This window comes from Podarcis melisellensis (genome assembly GCF_964234715.1).
Source record: "Podarcis melisellensis genome assembly, chromosome: 4".
In the NCBI taxonomy this organism is placed as follows: domain Eukaryota; kingdom Metazoa; phylum Chordata; class Lepidosauria; order Squamata; family Lacertidae; genus Podarcis; species Podarcis melisellensis.
The window spans coordinates 46,270,944-46,294,902 of record NC_138531.1 but is presented as its reverse complement, the minus strand read 5'-3'; the positions used below and the strand labels follow the sequence as shown (position 1 = coordinate 46,294,902).

The following is a 23,959-nucleotide window of genomic DNA, read 5'->3' as shown; positions in this document are numbered from 1 at the left end:
CTGTGTTCACACTCCCGTTTACTGTGCGCTTACTGTGTTTCCTGTGTTGGACTTTGCATTGATGTTCATGTGATGTCATCTAAAATGGACATATATTCTGTACTTTGTTATTACTATTTGATGTGTTGTTTCTCATCATGTGTGTAGGAGAACCAGTGTGGTGTAGTGGTTAGTGTTGGACTAGAACCTGGGAGATCAAAGTTTTGTGGGGATTAAATGAGGACAGGGAGAACCTTGTATGCCACCTTGAGCTCTCTAGAGAAAAAGGTGGGATAGAAATGCAACAAATAAGTAATAAATAAATAAATAAACCAGCTTCACACCAATTGGGGTCCTTAAGTCACTCCTAATTTATCTCCAACCAAAGTGTGAAACCTTTGCATAGGATAAAGGCATCCCTGCCTGTCAACACCCCCTGGTGAAATAAAATGAAGTCTGCTGCTGTGAACAGCTAAGGGGGAAAGAGCTATGAAAGGTACCAGAGAAAAAACAATTTTACTGCACTCTAAGGAAATCAGCCCTGAGTGCTCACTGGAAGGACAGATCCTGAAGCTGAGGCTCCAATACTTTGGCCACCTCATGAGAAGAGAAGACTCCCTGGAAAAGACCCTGGTGTGGGGAAAAGTTGAGGGCACAAGGAGAATGGGACGGCAGAGGACGAGATGGTTGGACAGTGTTCTCGAAGCTACTAGCATAAATTTGACCAAACTGTGGGAGGCAGTGGAAGACAGGAGTGCCTGGCGTGCTCTGGTCCATGGGGTCACAAAGAGTCGGACACGACTAAACGACAACAACAAGGCAGCATTGTGAATACACCAAAGGACTCCATGGGGAAATTCTAATGCATCTTTTTGTGTAAGCACAAACTGCACCCACTCAGGGTTCCTGCAGTGTAAGGGCCTTCGAACCCCACATACTCCACCTGTCAGAAAGATGCAGATTTGCTAGGGCATAATAATTCTGTAGAAAGTTCTTACTTCTTTTTTTTTAAAAAAGCTATATTATACCAGTTATGTCTAATAAATACAAACAAGGAGTGATCTAGTGCTAGGGACAAGTTTCTTTCACATAATGGCAGCTTTTCCTTGCCAGTCTTTCAGTATTAGACTGTAATATTTTATTTTTATTGCTTTTCTATATAATACAATCTAGGCTTATTCAATATGCATAATGTTTTTCTGCTTTATTCTTTTTTCTGAAAAGCCCAGCATTAACAACTGAGAAAACTGAGTGGCTTTTAATATATTTTATACCTCACTTTGTCTTACAGGGCACAGATATTCAGAAGAGTACCAATGCTGTTTTAAGAGATTTACATTACACTGATGGAAAAGCAGAACAAGATGTTTCCGCTCTAATTGCCTGCATTCCCAATGAAGGAACACTACAGCCTGGTCAGAAAATGATGATCTCTATTTGTTTTAGCCCAAAGTAAGCATGGAATGTGAACCTAATGATATTATTTATTAAATTTGTATACCACCCCATACCTTTAGATCTCAGGGCAGTACACAACAATATATAAAAATATATATGATACATATGTGTGTGTGTGTGTTTGTGTATATATATATATGTGTGTGTGTGATTAAGATTACTAGAAATTGACCCCAAATATGATACACTCCTCTCTTTTTGATATAGGATTCATTCATAGCTGAAAAAGCACTCCTCTAACTTTTGTAATTAACTTATTTTGACTAACTGTTCTCCTAGTTATGGGAAAGGTTTCTGTTTTCAAAGAAAATATGGGGTATGAATGCCCTCTTTTAGCTGCAGTGGGTGACAGGAAAGGGTATACACTGTCTGGAGACCAATCACTTCTTGTCTCAGTTGCCTAGCTGAGGCCAAAGGAAAAATTGGGGGGAAAAGTGTAATACAAGAGGTGCAGTTGGAATTATTGGAAGCTATGCAGGGTCAAGGGTTGTGACAGCAGCAACTAGGCTGAATGGGCAGGGGGGTGGTATCAATTCACATGGAGCGTTGTGAAAAGAGTTGTATATTTAGATGATTTGGAAGTTGGTACATGGGGAACATTCTTAGCATAGTGACAAGTGAGAAGTCAAGAACCAAGTATTTATTATCTTGCGCAGTGAGTGAGGTAATGACCCTGTAGAAACACCCCGCTAATTAGTGTTGCTATATTGATGTTGCATAAGAAACCTTAATTGGTCTAATTTTTCTGTTTAAACTTGTTAAGACATTAACAGCATATATTCTCCCTCCATGCTTAGAAACATAAATGTAATTGTGAATTTTTCAGAATGGTGAAAAGGGACAGGGGGGACCTTGGCAAAACTCCACCAAGGCAAGATTATGCTCTCTTTCTGAAATTTGAAGCTATAGGAAGCAAAAACGACTTCTTGGAAGCAGTGGCTGGTGGTGACAGACCTACAGATGGTATGGCATTTATAAATACTGAATAAATGGAATGGGATTAGAACTGTACTTTCCCCTCTATAAATTTCCAGGAAGGGTAATGGGCTTTGCATAAAATAATCTATAATTTGAATACCTAAGTTAATTGGAAAACTCCCACCTCTGTATGTAATAGGAAGGTGTGAATTACATACCTTGTTGCTTGCTTTAGGTGGCAAGAGTGAAGCAACAGCAAATTAGTGCCCTGGTCCTCCACTCACTCCATCCTTGGGCTGGTTGGCTCCCTGAAGAGGCAAGGCTTTCCACCTCTACCTCTTCCCTGCCTGAGCCTCACTCAGACAAAGGGCCAAGGGCGTCCTTCCTCAGAGCAAGACATTTTGGGAAAGATGTCCAAGACAGTGTTCCTGTGCCTCTGCCATGTTTTGCTGTGATGAAGGCCAGCTCACCAAAAATGTTTCACTCCGAGAAAGGATCCCCTTGGCATTTTCTGAGAGTAAGGCTTGGGTAGGGGTGAGGCGGAATCTCTGTGCACAGGTTAAATCATTCAGGGTCTCGGCACCTTCTGTGGCCTGCATAATAATAATAATAATATAATAATAATAATTTATTATTTGTACCCCGCCCATCTGGCTGGGTTTCCCCAGCCACTCTGGGCGGCTTCCAACAGAAATGAAAAATACACTAAAATGTCACATATTAAAAACTTCCCTGAACAGGGCTGCCTTCAGATGTCTTCTGAATGTCAGGTAGTTGTCCATCGCCTTGACATCCGGTGGGAGGGCATTCCACAGGGCGGGTGCCACCACCGAGAAGGCCCTCTGCCTGGTTCCCTGCAACTTGGCCTCTCGCAGGGAGGGAACCGCCAGAAGGCCCTCGGAGCTGGACCTCAGTGTCCGGGCAGAACGATGGGGGAGGAGACGCTCCTTCAGATATACTGGACCGAGGCCATTTAGGGCTTTAAAGGTCAGCACCAACACTTTGAATTGTGCTCGGAAACGTACTGGGAGCCAATGTAGGTCTTTCAAGACCGGTGTTATATGGTCTCGGCGGCCACTCCCAGTCACCCGTCTAGCTGCCGCATTCTGGATTAGTTGTAGTTTCCGGGTCACCTTCAAAGGTAGCCCCACGTAGAGCGCATTGCAGTAGTCCAAGCGGGAGATAACCAGAGCATGTACCACTCTGGCAAGACAGTCCGCAGGCAGATAGGGTCTCAGCCTACGTACCAGATGGAGCTGGTAAACAGCTGCCCTGGATACAGATTTGACCTGTGCCTCCATGGACAGCTGTGAGTCCAAAATGACTCCCAGGCTGCGCACCTGGTCCTTCAGGGGCACAGTTACCCCATTCAGGACCAGGGAATCCTCCACACCTGCCCGCCTCCTGTCCCCCCAAAACAGTACTTCTGTCTTGTCAGGATTCAACCTCAATCTGTTAGGGATGTCAGGGATCGGGCATTCCTTGCTATCTCTCCTCTTTTGATGACTTCTTAGGGATGACTGAGAGAGCCCAATTAATTCTGTGCTGGCTGCAGAAGGTGTAGTGGCTGCTAGGTACCAGCATGCAGTAATGACATCATACATTATTCTTACGATGTAAGGACTTCTGGTTAAGTTTAGTATGACAAGGCAGACCTCCTGAACCTGATAGGTTTTCCACTTCCTTACTTCAGTGCCACTGATTCTGGCTGAAGGGCTGGTTATCCTGCAGGAATCTGATTCATACGTTTGGCATCTGTAATAGTATGTGGAATTTCCCCAGGTGTGGCTGCCCACAACACATACACTTTTCTATCCTGGATACTCATCAAATTTTGAGCCCATGTATGTTCAGAAAGCAATGACTTTTGGAAGCTAGGCATGTGCTGTTAGTGGCTGGGGTTTCATGATGATTTTGTGCCATCTTTTAAAAAAAGTAATCTGATTACAATTGGGCATTTTATGTGCATTTATCATACAATGTGTCTTGCCCCAAATTTCAGGAGGCAGCAAACTGTACATTGATACATGTATGACTTAATCATACAAAACGGGGGCAAATTATATGAAGACAGTCTTTCATTATGTACAAGTAAATTAGTTGCTATATTGTCTGTCTTTCTGCTGTAAATGATAGCATATCCTTTTATTTCAATGTTTTTTACAGAGAAGAATCGTCATCAGGTTGAGTTGGGTTTGATAGGCTCAGGGCTTCCAGTCATTCTGACATTCAAACCAGGACCAGTTGTTAATTTTGTGGAGTGTTACATGGGTGAACATACAGATATTGTTTGCACGCTCAAAAATGAATGCGATATTCTTCCAGTATCATTCGCTTTTCGTAAGATTGCACATTATAATATTTGTCCTGAAAAGGGAAAAGTAAAAGCAAAGTCTACACAGGTACTATCTTTGTATTTTTCTTTCATCTTACGCGGCATTTATGTAGTTAACTTTCAAAGTGCTTTATATTGTGAAGTGTTGCATAGTACAATAACATAAATTTAAGTTGCTGCTAAAGCAATATTACTGTAATGATGGCATGCATGAATGATTGTTACTTAAAATAAAACAAACAAAAAATAGAGCTTTCTTTTAAAGTATTTATTTACTAAATTTATATACCACCCTTCATCCAAAGAGCTCAGGGCGGTTCACAAGATAAAAATACAAGATAAAAGCGCAAATAAATAGAACAAAAACAAGAAAAGAACTCCCCCCCCAAGCAGATTTAAAAAGCTGTAGAATATTAATCAGCCAAAGGCCTAGTTGAAGCAGAACATTTTTGCCTGGTGCCTAAAGATGTGCATTGACACGCCCTTGTCATTGAGAGATTCTTTCTGTGATGCATGAAATTTTACTCCTTTTTGCTTCTCTTGTCTTCCTGCTTCAAAGCAGTTACAGAATTGTTGCTTTATCCATCTCTTATCCACAAGAAGCACCTTTTACTCTTACGTACATAGATGGGAAACATTCTCCTCTTTCTGGCTAAAGCTAACTATCATAACCACCTTCTTTCAACCCATCCATTCATCCATAACCCTCCATGAGTATATAATGAGAATGCACCTGTTACAACATTTTACTCTATTCTGTTAGCAGTCATTACCCTTCTTCCTTACATTGGTTACCAGTCAAAACTCCACATCAACTTCAAGCTTCTCTTCCTTATTTCTAAAGCCACACATATCTGGTTGCATCTTCCCTTATTTCCTCTTCCTCTTCTATTTTGTCTGCATAATCTGCTGCCAAACTCCACTCCTATCTTGATGCCTTCTTCTTTGTATTCTTTATCTTCAAAATATCATGTTCTTGGCCTTCCTTTTCTGAATCCTTTTACTGAGCCATCTTAGCAACACACACAAATTTTCTCACTGCCACCTGAGCCTCTCTTGTCCTGCGCTTTGGCAACCATCAGCCTCTGTTTCCTCAACTTCTCTCTCCCAGGCCTCTACACATCTATCCAGATGCAAATCCTGTCAAGTTCAGCGGGCTTATTCCTGGGTAAATGGTTACAGAATTGTAGTCTTCAAGTACATTGTAAGGAACCATGCTTCCTGTATAATGTATGAAGCAGTCAACAGACTGTGAAGCCTAAGTAGTTGGATAGGGATGTTTAAGAGAATTTTACTACTTAAAGTTCAAGAAATGAAAACTATTTATTTGAATGCTGGGAATTTAACATCCTGGTGGTTTGTTTGTTTTTAAAGAAACAATGAGTGAGCATGATGTAACATTTTAAAATGCCTAAAGGTCTGTATTTATTTATTTTTGTCTTTAGGATATTTTATTTTCATTTATTCCACGTCACGTAGGAACCTTCACAGCGAAGCAGGTGATAGATATCATTGGTCCAGTGGCAAAAAAAGATGGCTTACCAGCACTGAAGTTCAAACCTTTCCATCAGTTATACTTAATTTTTTCTGGTGTGTGCAACTCTGTAACCAATAAAGTGGTTCTGAAACCCAACCTTGGTAAGTTAGTAAGAAAAAGGGGCTACAATTTTAACGTGTTCGAAATTACATTTCTGTCAGTTCTTTTGTGGGATAATTCAGACAAATGGTAGACAGAGGCTGAAATGTTAGAACTGGTATTTGGTAAGTTTGGCATGGTAATTGGTTCAAATGCTCTGATAATTAATTGGTGAAGTAGCAAGTTAGTCACATTTCATCCCGTGGCTGGTTGAGCAGCCTCCTGCACGCCCTGAAAATGAATTGGGCCCCCTTGAGTGTTCCTGTGGAAACTCAAAGCTTCTTGAGAGGAGCTGATGTTTGATTAGTCTCCACCTGTGGATCTAACTCTTCACCCATCTGCCTGCCCACCAGCACATTACACCTGCCCCAGTGAAGAAGTGACCTTGAAGGTCAGGACAAACTCTTTTCTTGAGCTTGAATGGAAGCTTTAAAAGAGCAATTTGAGAGTTCTGTCAGGTAACTCATACCTGTTGTATTCAGAATGTGTGTGGTCTTCTTTGATCTCTGCCATTCCATTGCCCTCTTTCACATGTAATACTAAGCCAAACCATGGATTAACACAGGTATGAGGTATGAGGAAACTGCGGCTGCCAAACTACAACTCAAATCCTTCTTGGCCATCGGCTGGGGCTGAAGGGAGTTGTACTTCAGGAGTCCCTAGAGGGCCAAAAGTTCCCCACACTGACTTTGGATGAATGAGCAAATGTGCACACTTTGGGAGAGATCACTTTGCTCCTCCCTGGTAATTTTGCTGATGTGCTCTGCGATTGCCTCAGGTGGCACATGCTGGGATGTAGCTTGTCTGTTCCTCCAATTTTTCTTTGTTGGGTGATAGAGCTGTGTATCCTTCTTGCCCTGCTCTGTACTGATAAGCTGGCTTCCTACCTGAGGTGCAGAGGACATTATCCGAATGACAGTGTTGAAGTAAAATCCACCTGTCACAGTCCAGTCAGCTTCTCTGTGTGGAATGGGAGGGCTGTTGTCATGTTCTTTGCTTCAGGCAGCAAAATGTCCTGAGCTGTCCCTATGTAATAACTCGTATAAGCACACTTATAAAACTAGTCTTGGAATGTAGTCCTTTATTTTTTTTTGGGGGGGGGGAATTAGCAAAGATTTATCACAATAGTGATAATCTATGTTGGAAATGTAAAGAAAAAGAAGGTACCTTTTATCATATGTGGTGGACCTGCCCCAAGGTGAAAGACTTCTGGGAGAAGATTTATAATGAATTGGAAAAAAATATGTTGAAATATACATTTATTAAGAAACCAGACGCCTTCCTTCTTGGAATAATAGGTCTGGAATTGCCCCAAAAAGATGTTAGATTGTTTTTGTATGCCACAACTGCTGCTAGGATTTTGTTAGCCAAGAATTGGAAAACACAGGGGGGCCACCAGGTGGCGCATTGGAAGATGGCCGACAATAACATCTCTCCGACCCACACGAGGTAATTAAGAGGCTGCTATGGGAAATATGCAGCATTCCCGCCCCACCAAGGAGATGGGGGGGGACTGCCTTGCCAGCGGTGTCCATAATGCACCCCCGGATTCGAAAGAAGGGGGTGCCCGGTCACTTGGCACAAGCCCTCGGTGAAGTAGGCTCTTCCTGACGCTGTCTCCAATCAGCGCCCGGGTTTGCTTTAGCTCGAAAATATAATTGGAAACATATAATTGGAAAGAAGCTAAAGCACATACATCAAGTGAAGTTTGGGAGATAGGACTGCTGATTAATGGATCTCTGTGACTGGAGCGACGGATGGGACAAATAAATCAAGTGATGAATCACCATTAAGATATTGGTATGTTTGGAGTGAAACGGAAGGGGGGGTGGAGGAAAAAACTTTTCTTTTCATTGCCTTATGTGAGTATTAATAACCCTCCACCCCAGAAAGAAGATCGTTGCATTTTATTAATCACAAGCAGGAATTCAAGAACTGTGTGGAGTGAATTATTGATCAAAGAGAGGATTGGTAAACACTGGAGAACATAGGAAAGTTTTTATGACGCAGTTTTAAATGGCATCTCACTAAGACAGGCTTGTCTAAGAAAGACGGGGGGCGGAGGACTAGGATCATTGGAATGTGAATGATGATTGGAATGTGATCTAAACCTGGCAGAGCCCTTTGTGATATACTTGGCAAGCCTGGGAAAATTAAAGGACAGCCCGAGGATAAATTCTTTACGGAAGTGTGGAATTGCGTCTGTCCCTATGTGATATGATTTTTGGGAGAGTCTAAAACCCACACAGAGGATGTTTGTTTCCAACCCGCTTGTGAAGATTATCAGAGATCGCAAAGAAAGGAATATATGATAACAACAAGAAGATGAAGAAAGTAATAAAGAGACTATCTGGACAGAACTGGATAGAATTGTCTAATTAAAGCAGCAATATAAGTGATGCTTGGACCCCCGTTCGGAGCTTGAAGTATGGGTACCCCCAGCAAAATTTTAAAATCTGCTATATAATTTGGAACTAATGTGATTTGATTGGCCTGTTAATAAAAATTATTTTTTTAAAAAAGAATTGGAAAACACAAGAAGTGCCAACATTGGAGGAATGGCAGATGAAGATGGTGGACTTTTGGGAGCTAGCCAACCTGACCGGAAGAGTCCGCGACCAGAAGTAGGAGGAGTACCAGGAAGGATGGATGAAATTTAAAGAATATTTAGCTAAATATGCTAAGATAATTTAAATAGAAATACTTGCAAACACCAGATTGGCTTAGAAGTTAAATATGTGATTCTATATAATAACATGTTTAAAGTTTATATGAAAAGTAAGAAAGAAGTTAATTGACTAAGTAAATTTTATGAGAAATTAGTTTTGGAAAACTGTTACAATGATATACATTGAAACTCAGCTAGGGGGATTTGAGGAAGTCACCTAACAATGTTAATGATAGTGGAATAATTACAGTTAGGATTTATGTTTGTTTGTTTATAAATTTGGAAAATCAATAAAAAAATTTGAAAAAAATATTTTTAGGGGGGGAAATGTAGTATTAGGAATTGAGTTTTCTGCAATTCAAGGGAATAAAGATGATATCTGATACACATATAATTTATTTTTATTTAAATTCTGACTAAGGTATAACACCACAGATTTCCAATGAAGTGGGAGTATTTGTAGCTCGGAAGGTGGAACAAACCACTGATGTTGCTCCAGTGGCACTTCTTAAATCAGATCGGACACAAATTCATGCCCACCGGATAAAAAAAAAATTGAGCAATGCATTGGTAGCTTTTCCTAATGATCGTCAAGCCAGCATAAGACCTCCTGAACTGCATAAGGATTACAGGTAATATTGAAAAAGCGATAATGATTTATAACTGTCAGAGCTGGTTCAGATGCAGGTCAGTAAAAAGACGCAGAATTAAGCAGTGTAGTTAATTCTTTATTTAAGAAAATGGCATACAGCTTAGCAATACCTTCCAACAGGACTTGCCCCTATAGGGCAGTTGCCAGGACTGATGGTCCCTGCCCTTTACTGCCTCTAGGTCTCATTTTCTGCTGAATGTTTCCCAAGCAGCTTCAGACTACCTTGGGGAACCTGTAATCTTCCCCGCCCCACCCTACGCATTCCCTGCGTGTTTGTGGAGTCAACAGAGGGACCCCCCCCCATCTTCTTCAGTCTCTGAGTCTGAGCTGCTCCCTGTCACAGGCTCCCTTTGCTCACTAAAGCCTGTTGCCTCTTCAACATTCAACCATTCCTCTCCCCAGTCTCTCTCTGACCTCTCCTCAGTGTCTCACTGTCACCACCACCAATCACTGTGCTCCAAGCCTTCCTCCTTTGGGGCTCCCCTTAGTGGTTCCCCAGCTGGTTCCTCCCACCCCTCCTCATCATCTAGCCAGTCCCTAACAATAACAATAATTAAAATATCATCTTGAAGGTGACATCAAAGACTGCCCACCGTATAGCACAACAGGTTTTTGCTTGTGCAACAGGACAGCCCTTTCCTCTCTTCCCACATGCCACTCTCCAAGTGCCCTCAGATCTGTTCCAAATAGCCGCCCTAACTGCCCAGGCCAGATTATTTTAGTCAGTGGGAAGAGGAGAGGAAGGGGGAAGATTCATTGCATGAATGGAAATCTCTTGTGAAATTGGGTGCTATTTTAAATATTTTGTAGCCTTTAATGTTTGTCTCTGTGAATTAAATATATAGTGAACCCGAATTCAAGTGCAAGTGATTAATGTTTGTGTTGAAATATATTTTGCTAATATTGGATTGGCTCCAGAGTGATGGTTGTGCAAACAAAAGGGTTTCTGTTCAGGGGAGAAAGGGGCAATATTCTCTCTGAAACCCATCCCACCGCTGCTACTGCATGCTGCTCCAGAAAGGCCCCCAATTCTTGGGAGCAGCTTTTGAAGAGGCCCAGTATAAGGGGGAATCTGCAAAGATAGCTTACTTGCCTCCTACCTCCAATGCAGATAGCCCAATCTCTGGGCTCAACCCACAATTTCCCTTTTTTCATATCAAATTGCAACAGTTCTATGTTAGGATTGTCTTGGCAAGGTCAAATGCTAGTAATGATCAGTGGAATAATGGACATATGAATAGCACAGTTATATAGCAAAAGTGGAATTGTTTTCAGAATCCAGCGCACATTTAAATGGCTCTTGCTCTAATGAGGCTGCATTTATTTTCACACATTTAGGACTATTTTCACAAAGGTTGCCAGATACACTTATGTGGATCCAGAGTTTTCTTACACGTTATTTGAAGAAATGGAAAAGCAAGTGAATAAGGATTACTATGCAAGCTATCTTCAGAGTTTAAGACAGCATCGTTTGCATAAAAAAGCTGCTCGGTAAACATTGTTTCCAAATAAACTGCCAAAATGCTCAATCACTTTCCAGATTTATAGCGCTATAGTTTTATTCTTCGTTTTTATAAAAAGCTACAAATCCTAGTATGAATAATGTATAGGAAATATGACTTAAAGGTTGAGAATAATTCTACATACCTGAATGGGTTTGAGAACAATGAATCCCACGTGAGTGACATTTAGAAATTCAGATTGCAGTCCCTGGTGATCAGCTGCTTCCTCCAGCGTCAGCTAATTGTCTTGTCATGTGTGGTTACTTTTCCTCCCTCCTTTCCTCCACAAACTGCATTGGACTCTGAGATCTATCTATCTATCCCAAGTAATATGAGGAAGACATGTTTGAAATATATGCACTGTGACAGGCTTTATAATTAAAAGGTAACTTTGTGTAGGTTAGTATTCAATATAAGGGCTTGCATTTCTCTCTAGTGAATCCAGTTAATCAAAATATATACTCAAAATGCTGTAACTTTTCGCAGTGTGTTTACTTCATAGCTGAATGTCACTTCTTCTCCATACTTCCAACTCATAGGATCTTTAAATCACTTAATAATCCTGTGGATATTGGGTTAAAACCAGCATCAGGCTTGAAATCTCCAAGGGTTAAAATTTTACAGGAGGAGAAATTGGAGGAAGAGGTTGCTTGTGTAAGGAGTAGCTTATTAACTAGTCAACAGTTAGCAGAAATGGAATCTAAAACTTCAGCCAGAGAGGTAAGCTAAATATGTTTGAAGATGATCTTGCTTACTTACAGCTTCTCAAAATATTATGTAGCCTCATCCCATCCATGTTTCCTCAACAGTCCTGCTAATTTCAGTGTGATTGCTACCAGAAAAGTGTGCCTAGGATTCCACACTCAGAGCTGCAGCCTCTTTCCCCCCATGACACAGTGCAGTTGTATAGTGTTGTACTAGTTGTACAAGTGTATACAATTTGTGTAGGGTCTGTGATAATGAATGTTGAACCATGAAACACCCTGCTTTTCCATGCTCCCTTGGTGCATATTGTGAACTTCTTTTTGAAATGTTGGTCGATAAACAGTGCCCAACATCTCATGCACGTGAGTGTTGCCTTCTGCCTTCCTGTTTGCCTGGAAATGAGCTGTCAGCCTACAGAATATGTTTCCTCTCATAAACTTGCCCTCCTGCTTATTTGCTTACCCAGATTCTATGGACTGTGTTCAATACATCTGAACAAAAGCCTAAAAGATTCAGATAATATTAGCTATATTAGATATTATGTGGTTATTCTGTTGGCCATTTTTACAGGTGGGTGATGGGCTTAACCCTGTACCAACTTCGCCACAAGAGATTGAAGACTGTAGTTTAATTTTGACGCCGAAGCAGCTTCATCAAATATTCATTGGTAAGGTTTCTCCTTCCTTTAGACACAACAAGGGACAAAATCATGTATTGGTTTAAAAATAGTGACTGTAAAGAAAGGCTATACCATGCCATTTTAATATATTTTATGTTTGTGTGTATAGATAGAGAGCTAGAATTACAACTATATTAGTGTTGAATTGTTTTTATAAGGATTGTTTCCCCTATATTTTTAGCTGTTCTTATTTTTATCTGTCGGCTGCCATGAGTCCATGTCAAGGAAAAAGTTGGGGTATAAATAAATATATGGTAATAGTATTAATTAATTAATTAACTAATTATAAATTCTGATCCTAATTCTTCACAATAGAAAAAAAGCCTTTTTTAAAAATTCTGCAGCCACATCTCCTTTCCATTCTTTTTCAGGCCCCTCTACCATTGACTTTGGAGAGGTTTGCGTGTGTTCTACATCAACCAGAAAAATGCATCTGGTGAATAATCTCCCAGTCCATATCTGGGTACAAGTAGGAATTGAAAGTGAGGAACTGCAACAGACCAGCCCTTTGTCTCACGTCATTCCACCTTTTACGAAGACTTATATTCCAGTTGTGTTTGAGAACAAGAAATTGGGAAACTTTCGAAAGTAAAACTTTTGGACTTTTTTTTGGGGGGGGGAAATAACTTTTTGAGTAAAGCACTCTGAGGGAGGAAAGGGTTCTTATGCATTTTATCTTTTTTATAATTTTTTTTAATTTTTAAATTTAGCAAAGAAAAGGAAGGGGGGAGGTATGACTGTGAATTGAAAAGCAAGCTGATATTTGCACAATTATTTTATACATGTTGCCTTGACAAAATGGCATTACTTGTTTTTAAAGACAGGAACCAAATAAAGTTCTGTGTTGATATCACTATCAGAGCCGCAACTAGGTGATCTTGCACCCCTGGCAGAACCATCCAGATTGCACCCCCTAGCCATGGACAAATTAGCTCTTCTTTCCACCTCTCCTCCAACCTCCCTCCACCTATTCAATTCACCCTCTATTTAAAACCATTTATTATGAGGAAATAATTGATATTTATATTTATGGACATATTTTTAGCTGATTTTGTACCCCCCAATTCCCTGTGCCCCTGGCAGGGGTCCACCTCACCACTCCCTAGCTATAGCTCTGGTCATACACACATGCACACATATATATGTATGTATATGTATATGTGTATATAACATTTAGGCGTCAATCCTATGTACACTTAAAAGCATTTGCATTGGATTTTATTTAAAAGAACTTTCCCTTGATCCAAACACCTTTTAAGTAATGCAAGTTTTAAAATAGATTACTATTTCTGATTTCACCCCCTGGAAAGGGGTCTTATAATTTACAAAGCCCAGTTTTTTAAGATGCTCCAGTATTTGGTCACAAGCATATACTTTTGTTAAGTATTTTAAAATATATTTGAATTAACATGTTTTTATGATCGCCTTCATTACATGTTTCATTTTAATATCATACATGCAATCTCTTCTGCATTACAGGTCTTTCGTGTATTCAGTAAACCAGCATCACACTGGACATGTGTTAGTGGTAGCATTAGTAGTACCTGTTGCTTTGGAAATGTCTACAAGGGAACTGACTTTAAATCCTGCCTTTAGCTACTTAGCAGAAACTGGATTTAGAACAACAGTGACACTATACAATCGTAGAAACTGCCCTGCAAAATTCACATGGAAGCCTGTAATTACAGATGAAGGAATGGCATTTTCCATATGCCCAGAGCAAGGTAGAGTATATTATGGGACTATTTCAAGCAGTGATAAAATAAAGTAACATGTGATGGGCATATGCTGCAATCTGATATTTAAAGTGTTGAAGGAGGGCAAGGGGAAGCCCTCTGTCACATTGGCCACTGTTCCGCAAAAGGAAAGTCTATATGGAAGTGAATAGGTCTATTGTTCAAAATTTGGAGGCAGATATGTTTGCAGGTATTTAAGGTACTCTTTTATTTATTTCTCTTACCACATTTTCTTTTCCCCCAAAGGGTCGCATACACGGTTCTCCCACTGCCCATTTTATTCTTGCAGCAACCCAGTGAAATAGGCTAGACTGAGAGGTGGTCCTAATAGAGTTGTAGTGTTGGAAGGGACCACAAGAGTCTTCTAGTCCAACCCCTTGCAATGCAGGAATCTTTTGCCCAACGTGGAGCTTGAACCCACAACGCTACCATTAGGAGTCTTGTGCTCTACCAGCTAAGTCTATCCAGGTCTTCCATATTGTGGTCTGACACTAACTACATGGGTCAGTTACTAACCTGACGAACTGTTCGAAATTAGGGCTGCTACTTGCTTAATGACATCTTAGTTGACTAACCAGTCATAATTACTGTGCTGCCTTTCAGTATATTTTTTGAGCCATGACCACATAGCTAAGATTGCGGTCCAGCATCATATAACTTGTGTTGCTAAGCAGAATAATATGAATACCCAACCTTTTTATTGTCTCCACCTCCCCCCCCAAGGTAATCAAAGGCTTTTAAGTATCAGGAAAGGTGATAACTGCATTCCACAGAAAGCAGCCAATGAAACAGAAAGGCTTGTTACCCTCTGTCTATGGCTAGCAGTCGCCTAATAAAAATGGCGGAGGGTTTTTGTTGTTGTTCTTCTTCATTTACCTAACCTAGCAGAGTTGCCTAAGTCTTTGAAATACAACAGGTTGGCTTTGGAGCATTGCCCAATTAATTCAGATCCTATTTTTAATCAATGTGGAATAGTTTGACAAGTTAAGATTTTACTTTCGTACACTATGCCAGTTTTTGTGGTTTTGAAGCCCAGACTCTAAAATAGTATTTCTTAACAATGTGTATGCACAATGAGCAGGATTTAAGCTAAGTTTTCCAATTACTTGTCACCCTCCATAATCTTTACATTTTTAGCAGCTGTAATATATTCATTTTCTTTATTAATTTAGGTGTTGTAGATGCCTGTCAAGATCTAGAGTGTGAAGTAGCTTGGCACCCAAGTTTCTCTGCTCCAACAAGAGGAGAATTTGATTTGTGTGTGCATCAGGGGAAAACCCTAAAACTAAAATGCTTGGCAAAGGTAACATTGTAATCTTTTACTATATGGCTAGTACTTTTTCCATGTGGCCTGTGACTCCTTATGATTCTGGAGAAGGGCTGTAGCTCAGTGGTACACCCCATACTTTGCAAGTCGGAGGTCCCAGGTGAGAACTCTGATGTCTCCAGGTGGGCTGGGAAAGACTCCTCCCTCCCTGAAACTTTGAGCAGTCCTGCCTGTCAGCATTGACAATTCTGAGCTAGATGGAGCTAATGCTTTGACTTGGTGTAAGGCAGCTTCCTAACTCTGGTTCAAAATGACAACTTTAAATAAGTAAAATGAAATCTGTACTGCAGCAGAATTAACTACGGAATGTTAAAATAAAACCGTACTGCAGGTGTGCCAAGGTACCATTCTCAATGAGAGAAACAGTGGATTTTTTCCTTGATTTTTTTTTTTAATCTAACATCCGTTTACTTAAAAACTATTGTCTATTTTTATTCATGCTTGCATTCTAGCTTCTATGAAGTAATGGGAATCTGAATGTGTGCTGGAACAAGTGCACTGATGGTAATGCATTATTATTATTATTTGGTTTTCTTTCTCGATATTAGCTTGGCACCACCAGTGTTCAGTTTAAGGAACAAAGGATCACCTTTAATCATGCTCCTCTGCATTTGACTACCTGCAAGACAGCCATTCTCCAAAATGTAGGACATAACCATGCATACTTTCAGGTGAGGCGTACCCAGCATTGTGCATATTGTTGTGTGTTCTTGCCTTCATACCCCAAAGCTACAGTGCTGGAGTGCTCACAAATGGTATTTTAGGCCACTCTCCCAGATTGTATGAGATAGGCATTCAGAACCCTTTTATTCCAGAAGTCATTTTATCCTTGTTCCTCTTGTTTAACTGAATCATTTGGTTTGTGCCTATTTTAATACTTCTGTGTTTTGGATGTGAGATATATTTATTGTTAGTATATTTTATTTTCGGTAATCTGCTTTGAAATTTTTATCAGGGAGGCTGGAAATAGGTGTGAAAATATATCTGCCGAGAAACCTAAAATTTAAGATTCATGTTTTTCTTGGCAGGTCATTGATGCCAATCCTCTTCCTGGAATGATTATATCTCCCTTTCAGGGTGTAGTACCTGTTGGAGGCCACACTGAAATCAACATCTATTTCAGACCAAATGCATTAATGAAATTCGATAGCAGAGTGGAGGTATTAACATATTGAATAACTATTTAAAAACATTTGCTTGGCTTTTAAAAAATACTCATATTTGGATATGCAAGTACTTTTTTTTGGATAATGCCTGTGAAGCCTAATGTCAGGGAACTGCCATCAGGGCCAGAGGGAGAGAGCGGGCTCCAGAGGGATTCCAGAGAGCGTCCCGGGATGGGGAGAGGCAGCCCATCTTCTGGGGAAGGGAATCAGCGTAGCACCAGTGGAGAAGGGGGGCAGATGGGGGAATCAGCGAGGTGGTCCCATGACTTCTTGCCGGGGACCAGCGGGGAGAGTAAGGGTCCTCCGCCGCCCACACCCTCCTTGTGCAGAAGGCTTCTGCACAGGGAGAGTAGGCGGAGACTAGGCGTCAAAGAGCTTCTTTGCTGGAAGAAGTTCAAGAAACGCCCACTGACGGATTCTGCCAGTGATTGAGACAGCCACGGGTGAGTGGCTGTCCGGACAGAAAAGGTTCACTCAGGCAACCCAGCCAGGTGTGGCATCGGTTTACGCACGAGCAACCCCTAGAACCATTACACCTAAGATTGCATTGATTGGCTAAGCTTCTGTGATGCAATGAAATAGTAATCCAGATTATATCTGCCAATGACATAAAACGACCAATAATAGAATCCTCAGCTTCTGTGAGGATGATTAAAGGGATGGTTTGCCTTGAAAAATAATAATCTCAAAATAGGATCAGGAAAAGCATGGGTTGGCTGAAGATTAGAAGGTTGAGTGGGAGAAGGTCTCAAAAAGCAACCAGTCCAGAGGGTGACCGATGAAAGGTGGCAAAGTAGGAACTGAACTGAAAATTAAAATGGGGGATATCAGAAAACCATGCTGGGAGACCCCAGCTAGTGAAATCCTTCTCGGACAATGAGACCCCAGAGATAGGAATTATGTGATGTTCCATGACTTGACTTGAATCAAGCAGTCTAATCCTCTAGGGAGGGAGAGGAAGCATCACCTGAGCTCAGTTGTTCCAGGCAGGCTTCCTACACCAGGGAGAGGCGATGCAATGTAAGAGCATATGGTTCCACTGCCCTTTCCTCATATTTTAATCATGGTTAAAGGGAACAGGAGTGTTGTATTTGCACTGTTCTCTAAGGGGATGGCTTTTAAAATCTACCATGCTTTTCTAACTCAAAACCAGAATGTAATGAGATTGGGGTTGGGCTAAATAGGTTTTTAGAGTTGCTCCCGAACTCCAGTTGTAAAGACAAGCTTAGCCCTGACAGCACTGTTTGTTGGGATAATGGCCTTTGCATAACTAGATGTTATGGCCAAGTCCTAGTGATTTGTTTGCTTATTCCAGACCAAATACATACTTCACTCTTTCCCACTATGCTGTCTTCCATATTCTCAATTTGTAAACATCAATTTGTAACATCAATTTGTAAACATAAAAAACCCATTCTGACAAATTTAGCTTCAGCAATGGCTTCACTATTTGATATCTTAGCTTGCAATTGTTTGTACACCTGAACTACATCACAATATCATCAGTTGCATTTTAGAAAACAGTTTTTGAAATGCTTTGTCTTAGTACAATTGAGCATGGAAGTTCCACATTAGAAAGATTGCTTTGCAAGGGTGATATACTGGCAAAATATGTTACTGTCTTATCTTTTTTCCTATTAATTAGATAGCTGTCCGGCATGCAAAATATTTGGAACTTAGGATTGGTGGATCTGTAGATGTTCCTGACATATATATCAGTATGGTAAATATGTGACATTCTTCACTGAACTTACTTTATATGTATTGGATACATAGAATTGGATTTTGTATATCTGTTTTGTACAAGTAAACTAAAAAGGTAAAGGTACCCCTGACCGTTAGGTCCAGTCGCGGATGACTGTGGGGTTGCTCGCTCATCTTGCTCTATAGGCCAAGAGAGCCGGCGTTTGTCCTCAGTAAACTAGGTAAACTAAGTAGGTAAACTAATCAGTAAACTAGGGCGCCATCAATGAAAAAGGCACTTTTTTCTGTCCTCATTTTATGGGGCGATTTAAGCATGGGCTTAAATGTGTTTAACATAGGCTGGATTATGCTTTTATGTAGGTGTTTGGAAGCTGAAAACAAAGAATAGTTTAGCTGTGTGTTTATGCTAAAACATTGTACTGCTTACAAAAATATCTACAGATGCTGGCAAACTTTTCCAAACTTTGGTGGTGAAAACCTTCTCCAAAGGAGATGGAAACCTTTTAAGCTCCCAAGTTCTTCTACAATTCAGATCAAAATTTAAACCGAATAATTTGGAGGCTTCTCCTGTCTCCCAAAACGTTCCCCAGCGCTTAACAAAACCAACCCCCTCCTCCCCTCCCACCTCCCGGAGGCATATCCTCGACATGAGTGCTCATCCCTCCAAGGACTGGGCTCTTCCTTGGGGGCAAAGTGGCATGGCATAGGTCCAGAGGCCGTGTAATCTAGTTTTTACTCTGACAAGACAAAATTAATTTAAATAAACTAAACTAAATGTTTCATTTCTGTCCAGCCTTTGTTCCACTTGATACAGCATTCTCAGGTGGTCTGCCATCTAGGTGCTAACTCAGACCTGCTTGGTGTCAGTGAGCTTGCTACATTATAAGGGACAGCTACCTTAGTTTGTAAACCAGTTAAGTAAGGCTGTTTCCCAAGATTCCCTTTTGATGACATAAAGCTATTTTAAATAAAGCAGAACGTATTTTAGCAGCAACATTGGCTTAAATAGCTTAAATGGTCCATGTATACATCTTGATGCTGATATTGTCACTTTGTTTAAAACTGCTGGGAATGTGAGGCAATGAATGGAATAATAAACTACTGTCATGCGTTCTGTATTAAATAGTGGGCTACTCAGCTTGATGTTGCTTCTTCAATATGGCTTTTAGCAGATTTAGCCCCTTACCTTCATCCTAGGGTCTTTCTAGTGCTTGTTATTTCTTCTTTTTAAAGGACTCATTTTGCTTTCCCGGGGTTTATGTTGGCTCTACCCAAGAAATTCCATTCCTTATTGAGAACAAAGGAAAAACAAGGGCCAAGGTGACTGTGGATTTATCCAAACATGAAGACTTTGAGCTACGTTTTTCTTTGCAGACAGGTATTTATTTGTTTGTTTTAGAACTATAATAAGTTGGGGAAAGTTGTCTGGGCAAAAGAAGAAAAGGCTTAAGCACACTAAAAATCTCCCTTTTAAAGCAAGGAAATATTGTGTAGTTGCTGCATGAATAAAAAAAGGGAAAAACGCTTCTCTAATGCTCTACAGTGGTACCTCAGGTTATCAACTTAAGTCATTCCAGAGGTCTGTTCTTAAGCTGAAACCATTCTTAACCTGAGGTGCGCTTTTGCTAATGGGGCTTCCTGCTGCATGTGCACACCTCTGGTGCACAACTTCCGCTCACATCCTGGGGCAAAGTTTGCTTCCAGGAGACCTACTTCTGGGTTAGCGGAGCTCATTACCTGAAGCGTTCACAAGGAGGACAGTATGTAACCAGAGGTATTACTGTATAAAAAGGTAAAGGGACCCCTGACCATTAGGTCCAGTCGCAGATGACTCTGGGATTGTGGTGCTCATCTCGCTTTACTGGCTGAGGGAGCTGGCGTACAGCTTCTGGGTTATGTGGCCAGCATGACTAATCCACTTCCGGCGAACCAAGCAGCGCACGGAAACGCCATTTACCTTCCCGCCGGAGTGGTACCTATTTATCTACTTGTACTTTGACGTGCTTTCGAACTGCTAGATTGGCAGGAGTAGGGGTTGAGTAACGGGAGCTCACCCCGCCACGGGGATTCAAACCACCAACCTTCTGATCGGCAAGCCCTAGGCTCTGGTTTGTATAGAAATATATAAACATAAATCCAGTGAGTGAAATCATGGTGGGGCAGAGGAGCATAAAAGAAAGCAGGTTGCACAGCATCAGTGGCCTTAGCTAGAAGAGGACGCTAAGAGAGGAAAGTGGTGGGAGAGGTCTCAATAGATTGGGAAGGGAGGGTGGTTGTTTTTTCTTTTTAACAGCGAGAAATAGCAGAGATGGAAGCTAACACAGAAGAGCTCTTCCCAACTCCCTTCTTGCTGTACTGAAACATTGTTTTAAACTGTCACTTTTTTCTTCAGTGTCTTCTCCCTTTTTTCTGTCTCTGCTTGCTCTACTCAGACCTCTGCTATTGTTTAAAACTACAATTTTCCTCTCACTGGCAGCCTCTGTTTGCTCTGCTCAACAATCTGATGTTGTTTAAAACTGCAGTGCCTATTCATCCCTGCTGGCTTTACTCAAACCTGTGCGGTTGTTTAAAACCACTATTTTCCTCTCTCTATCCCTCACTTATAATCATATGTCTCCCTCTTCCTTTCCTCAGCTGCCTTATGAGAGAGAGAGAAAAAGGATGCAGAGCTCTCAGATATTCCATAGTAGTTTCACACAATGTATTTATTTCCCTAGTACTCTGTGTTGTCTTCAGTATGAAGTTCCAGATTCAGTATAACAATTTAGGACAGACATTTTATTAAAAAGCAAGCCCCCATATATGTACAGAATCCACAAACTGAACTGAACCTTCTCTAATTGAACAAGTGAACTGACAGGTTTGCTCTTGTGGTGTAGTGGTTAAGAGCGGTAGTCTCGTAATCTGGGGAACCGGGTTCGCGTCTCCGCTCCTCCACATGCAGCTGCTGGGTGATCTTGAGCCAGTCACACTTCTTTGAAATCTCCCAGCCCCACTCACCTCAGAGTGTTTGTTGTGGGGAGGAAGGGAAAGGAGATTGTTAGCTGCTTTGAGACTCCTTAAAGGGAGTGAAAGGTGGGATATCAAATCCAAACTCCTCCTCCTCCTCCTCCTCTTAAGTCTATTCACCTTAAAGGTACAGTAACATATTTCACCCCAGTGTGCGTAGAAAGAGGGCTTCAGAATAGGAGGGAGGCAGCAATATGGGTGGCGTGTGTGCAAGGGGCGCTTCTACCAACTCCTTTACCAGTGCTTAATGCTGGGTCCACCCATAAAGTTGACTTTTGCAGCCATTTTTGTTTCTGTTATGGAAGTCAAACCATTTTATTGATGCCATGTGTTGCATGGAGACACCTCAGGTTTGCTGGATGAAATTAAGGGATGGGAAGAGCTAAAGGGAGGCTGATGGAGTCTTGGAAGGAACTTAGCAGGCAGGAATGGGCTCCATTTGGGCCCCGTGAGAGTTGTCTGTGGAGGATATGGAAGCTGGATCCTAGGGAGGGACCCAGCATGCTATCACTGAGCAATCCTCACCCATCCCGCCCAAAGTCCTGGATCTGCCTCCTGCACCACTGAATCCTCCACTTCTGCTAGTTTCTGCTATGGAAGAGGTGCCAGATGTCATCTGGCTCCGAGCCAGCACTATCTCCACCTCTGTTACTCAGGACACCGTGGCTCTGGCTCATCCTACTAGGAGGAGTTCCCCATTTGCTTGCCCAGTCCAAAGCTGCACCCTGTTTTCTACACTTGTCATGCCTGCCCCACTCCTTTACAATGGGAGTGCAAGCTTGCCTAGCCATTCCATGTACCTTCTGTGCCTTTGACCTTTGGGTTCTTGCAGAAATCATATTCTGAATTTTAGTTCTTCATCCGGTGAGAGCCAGGACAATATGGTGAATTGTTTGGTTTGATCTCCCCTTCAGTACTTTTCTAAACTGGGAGTCAGCACATGCCCCACGACATAGAGGAACCAGGATACTTATGATATGGAAACTTCATGAACTTATTATACCATCAATTCACAATGTGGCAAAATTTACTTGGATTGTTTTTGCTATGTCGGAGATGAGTCAACTGCCCTTGTATCAAGCTGCCCTCATTTTTGCCTGTTAAATTATATTAGCCAGAAACCATGGCTGACATAGCTAACCATTTATAGCTTTCAGAAAGACCACTGCTGTTACAGAAAGTCATATGCTGTTGTTCATGTTTTTGATATTTTCTGTGGACTTTGAAGCATTTTAGACTCAGTCAAGATCACTTAAGGTTGTTTACTTCTGTCTTTGCCTATAAGCATCACTGCTGTTTATACACCACAGGGAATATGCTTGTTCTGCTGTTGATGGCTGAGATAGAATTGTGATAGTTGAAGAAGATGATTGTAAATACATACAAATACTGTAGCAATTGTAGCTATTTACAAAAAGGTTTTGAATAATGCCCCCTGTGTTCTGTGAGAGGCTTTAGCACTCTTTAAAACATCTCAAATGTACACCTCACTTAGTTCAATAGACTTTAAACTTCCTTATAGGTATGTTTAGGACATGAGAGTCCAGGTTTTCAAGTGTAAGATTCAGAAGTTAGTATTTCCCTGCATATATGTTTTCCTCATCACTGCTTAAATGATGCATATATACAGTCTTCCAAGAAACTAAAAATTGGACATAGCCAATTTTGGAGTTCGTTTTCTATCCTATGCAAATTCTTTTTGTTGTCATCCATCTGTCTTGAGAGACAATGGAGTACGCCTCTGGGGGTGAAGTCAAACTTCACAATGTGCAAGCCTGAGCAGTGTGCATGTAGGTCCTGGGTTGCCCAGATGACAAGACCCCCTTCTCGGCCTTGCTGATGTGGTTCCACAGGAAAGCAGAGCAATATGTTTGGCACCAGCTTGGCTGCAGGACTTAATGGAATGAGATGTACAAGGTGCCATGCAGCCATTTTAGGGACTCCACTCCAGATTTGTGCAGGGTTTGCTCCTTAGCCTGTTCTTCTTCTGAAGATTTCCCGCAAGGCAGAGGAGGCTTAGGATCAGAGTTTTTCTTCTCCTAGATGGGCTACCTTTCCAAGTTGATGAGCCCTATCTGCCTGTCACTTCCCTCTACAACACTTGCAGAAAACGCCTTCTTATTGGTCTCATCTGCTCAATCTTCTGGAGCCTGTCTTTGCATGCAGGGGGAAGTCCCTAACTCACTGGGGGCTTGAGATCCATCAGCTACACTCACCTGGTTTAGCTGGCCATTCAAAGCCATTACCAGGGAGTGACCGCTGTCACATGCTGATAGCTACTATCAGGTGAGCGCTGAGTGCTAACGAAGGAGCATGAAGTGTCCCTCACCAGAGGTACTACCCCTACCCTAACAGCATATACAACTTCTAGTGTAATGTAACATGTTCATGTTGCTGACTGCATTGTTATATTTTTAAAATGAAAGTATGGCTTATATATATTTATATTAATTAAATAAATAGGCACAGTTAGTATGAAACTGAC

At 41.3% G+C, this 23,959-nt stretch overlaps 1 protein-coding gene across 1 annotated transcript in view; it reads left to right on the top strand.

The window, feature by feature from the left end:
* CFAP47 (cilia and flagella associated protein 47) overlaps positions 1–23,959 on the top strand; it is a 200,419-nt gene that overhangs the window by 6,818 nt on the left and 169,642 nt on the right. The window contains exons 6-20 of the mRNA XM_081908931.1: positions 1,271–1,431; positions 2,264–2,400; positions 4,522–4,757; positions 6,136–6,328; positions 9,416–9,626; positions 10,985–11,137; positions 11,688–11,868; positions 12,424–12,520; positions 12,904–13,120; positions 14,012–14,256; positions 15,441–15,571; positions 16,144–16,266; positions 16,624–16,755; positions 18,407–18,484; positions 19,699–19,843. Of these exons, the coding sequence (XP_081765057.1) occupies positions 1,271–1,431; positions 2,264–2,400; positions 4,522–4,757; positions 6,136–6,328; positions 9,416–9,626; positions 10,985–11,137; positions 11,688–11,868; positions 12,424–12,520; positions 12,904–13,120; positions 14,012–14,256; positions 15,441–15,571; positions 16,144–16,266; positions 16,624–16,755; positions 18,407–18,484; positions 19,699–19,843 (2,440 nt within the window). The remainder of the gene's footprint in view (positions 1–1,270; positions 1,432–2,263; positions 2,401–4,521; positions 4,758–6,135; positions 6,329–9,415; positions 9,627–10,984; positions 11,138–11,687; positions 11,869–12,423; positions 12,521–12,903; positions 13,121–14,011; positions 14,257–15,440; positions 15,572–16,143; positions 16,267–16,623; positions 16,756–18,406; positions 18,485–19,698; positions 19,844–23,959) is intronic.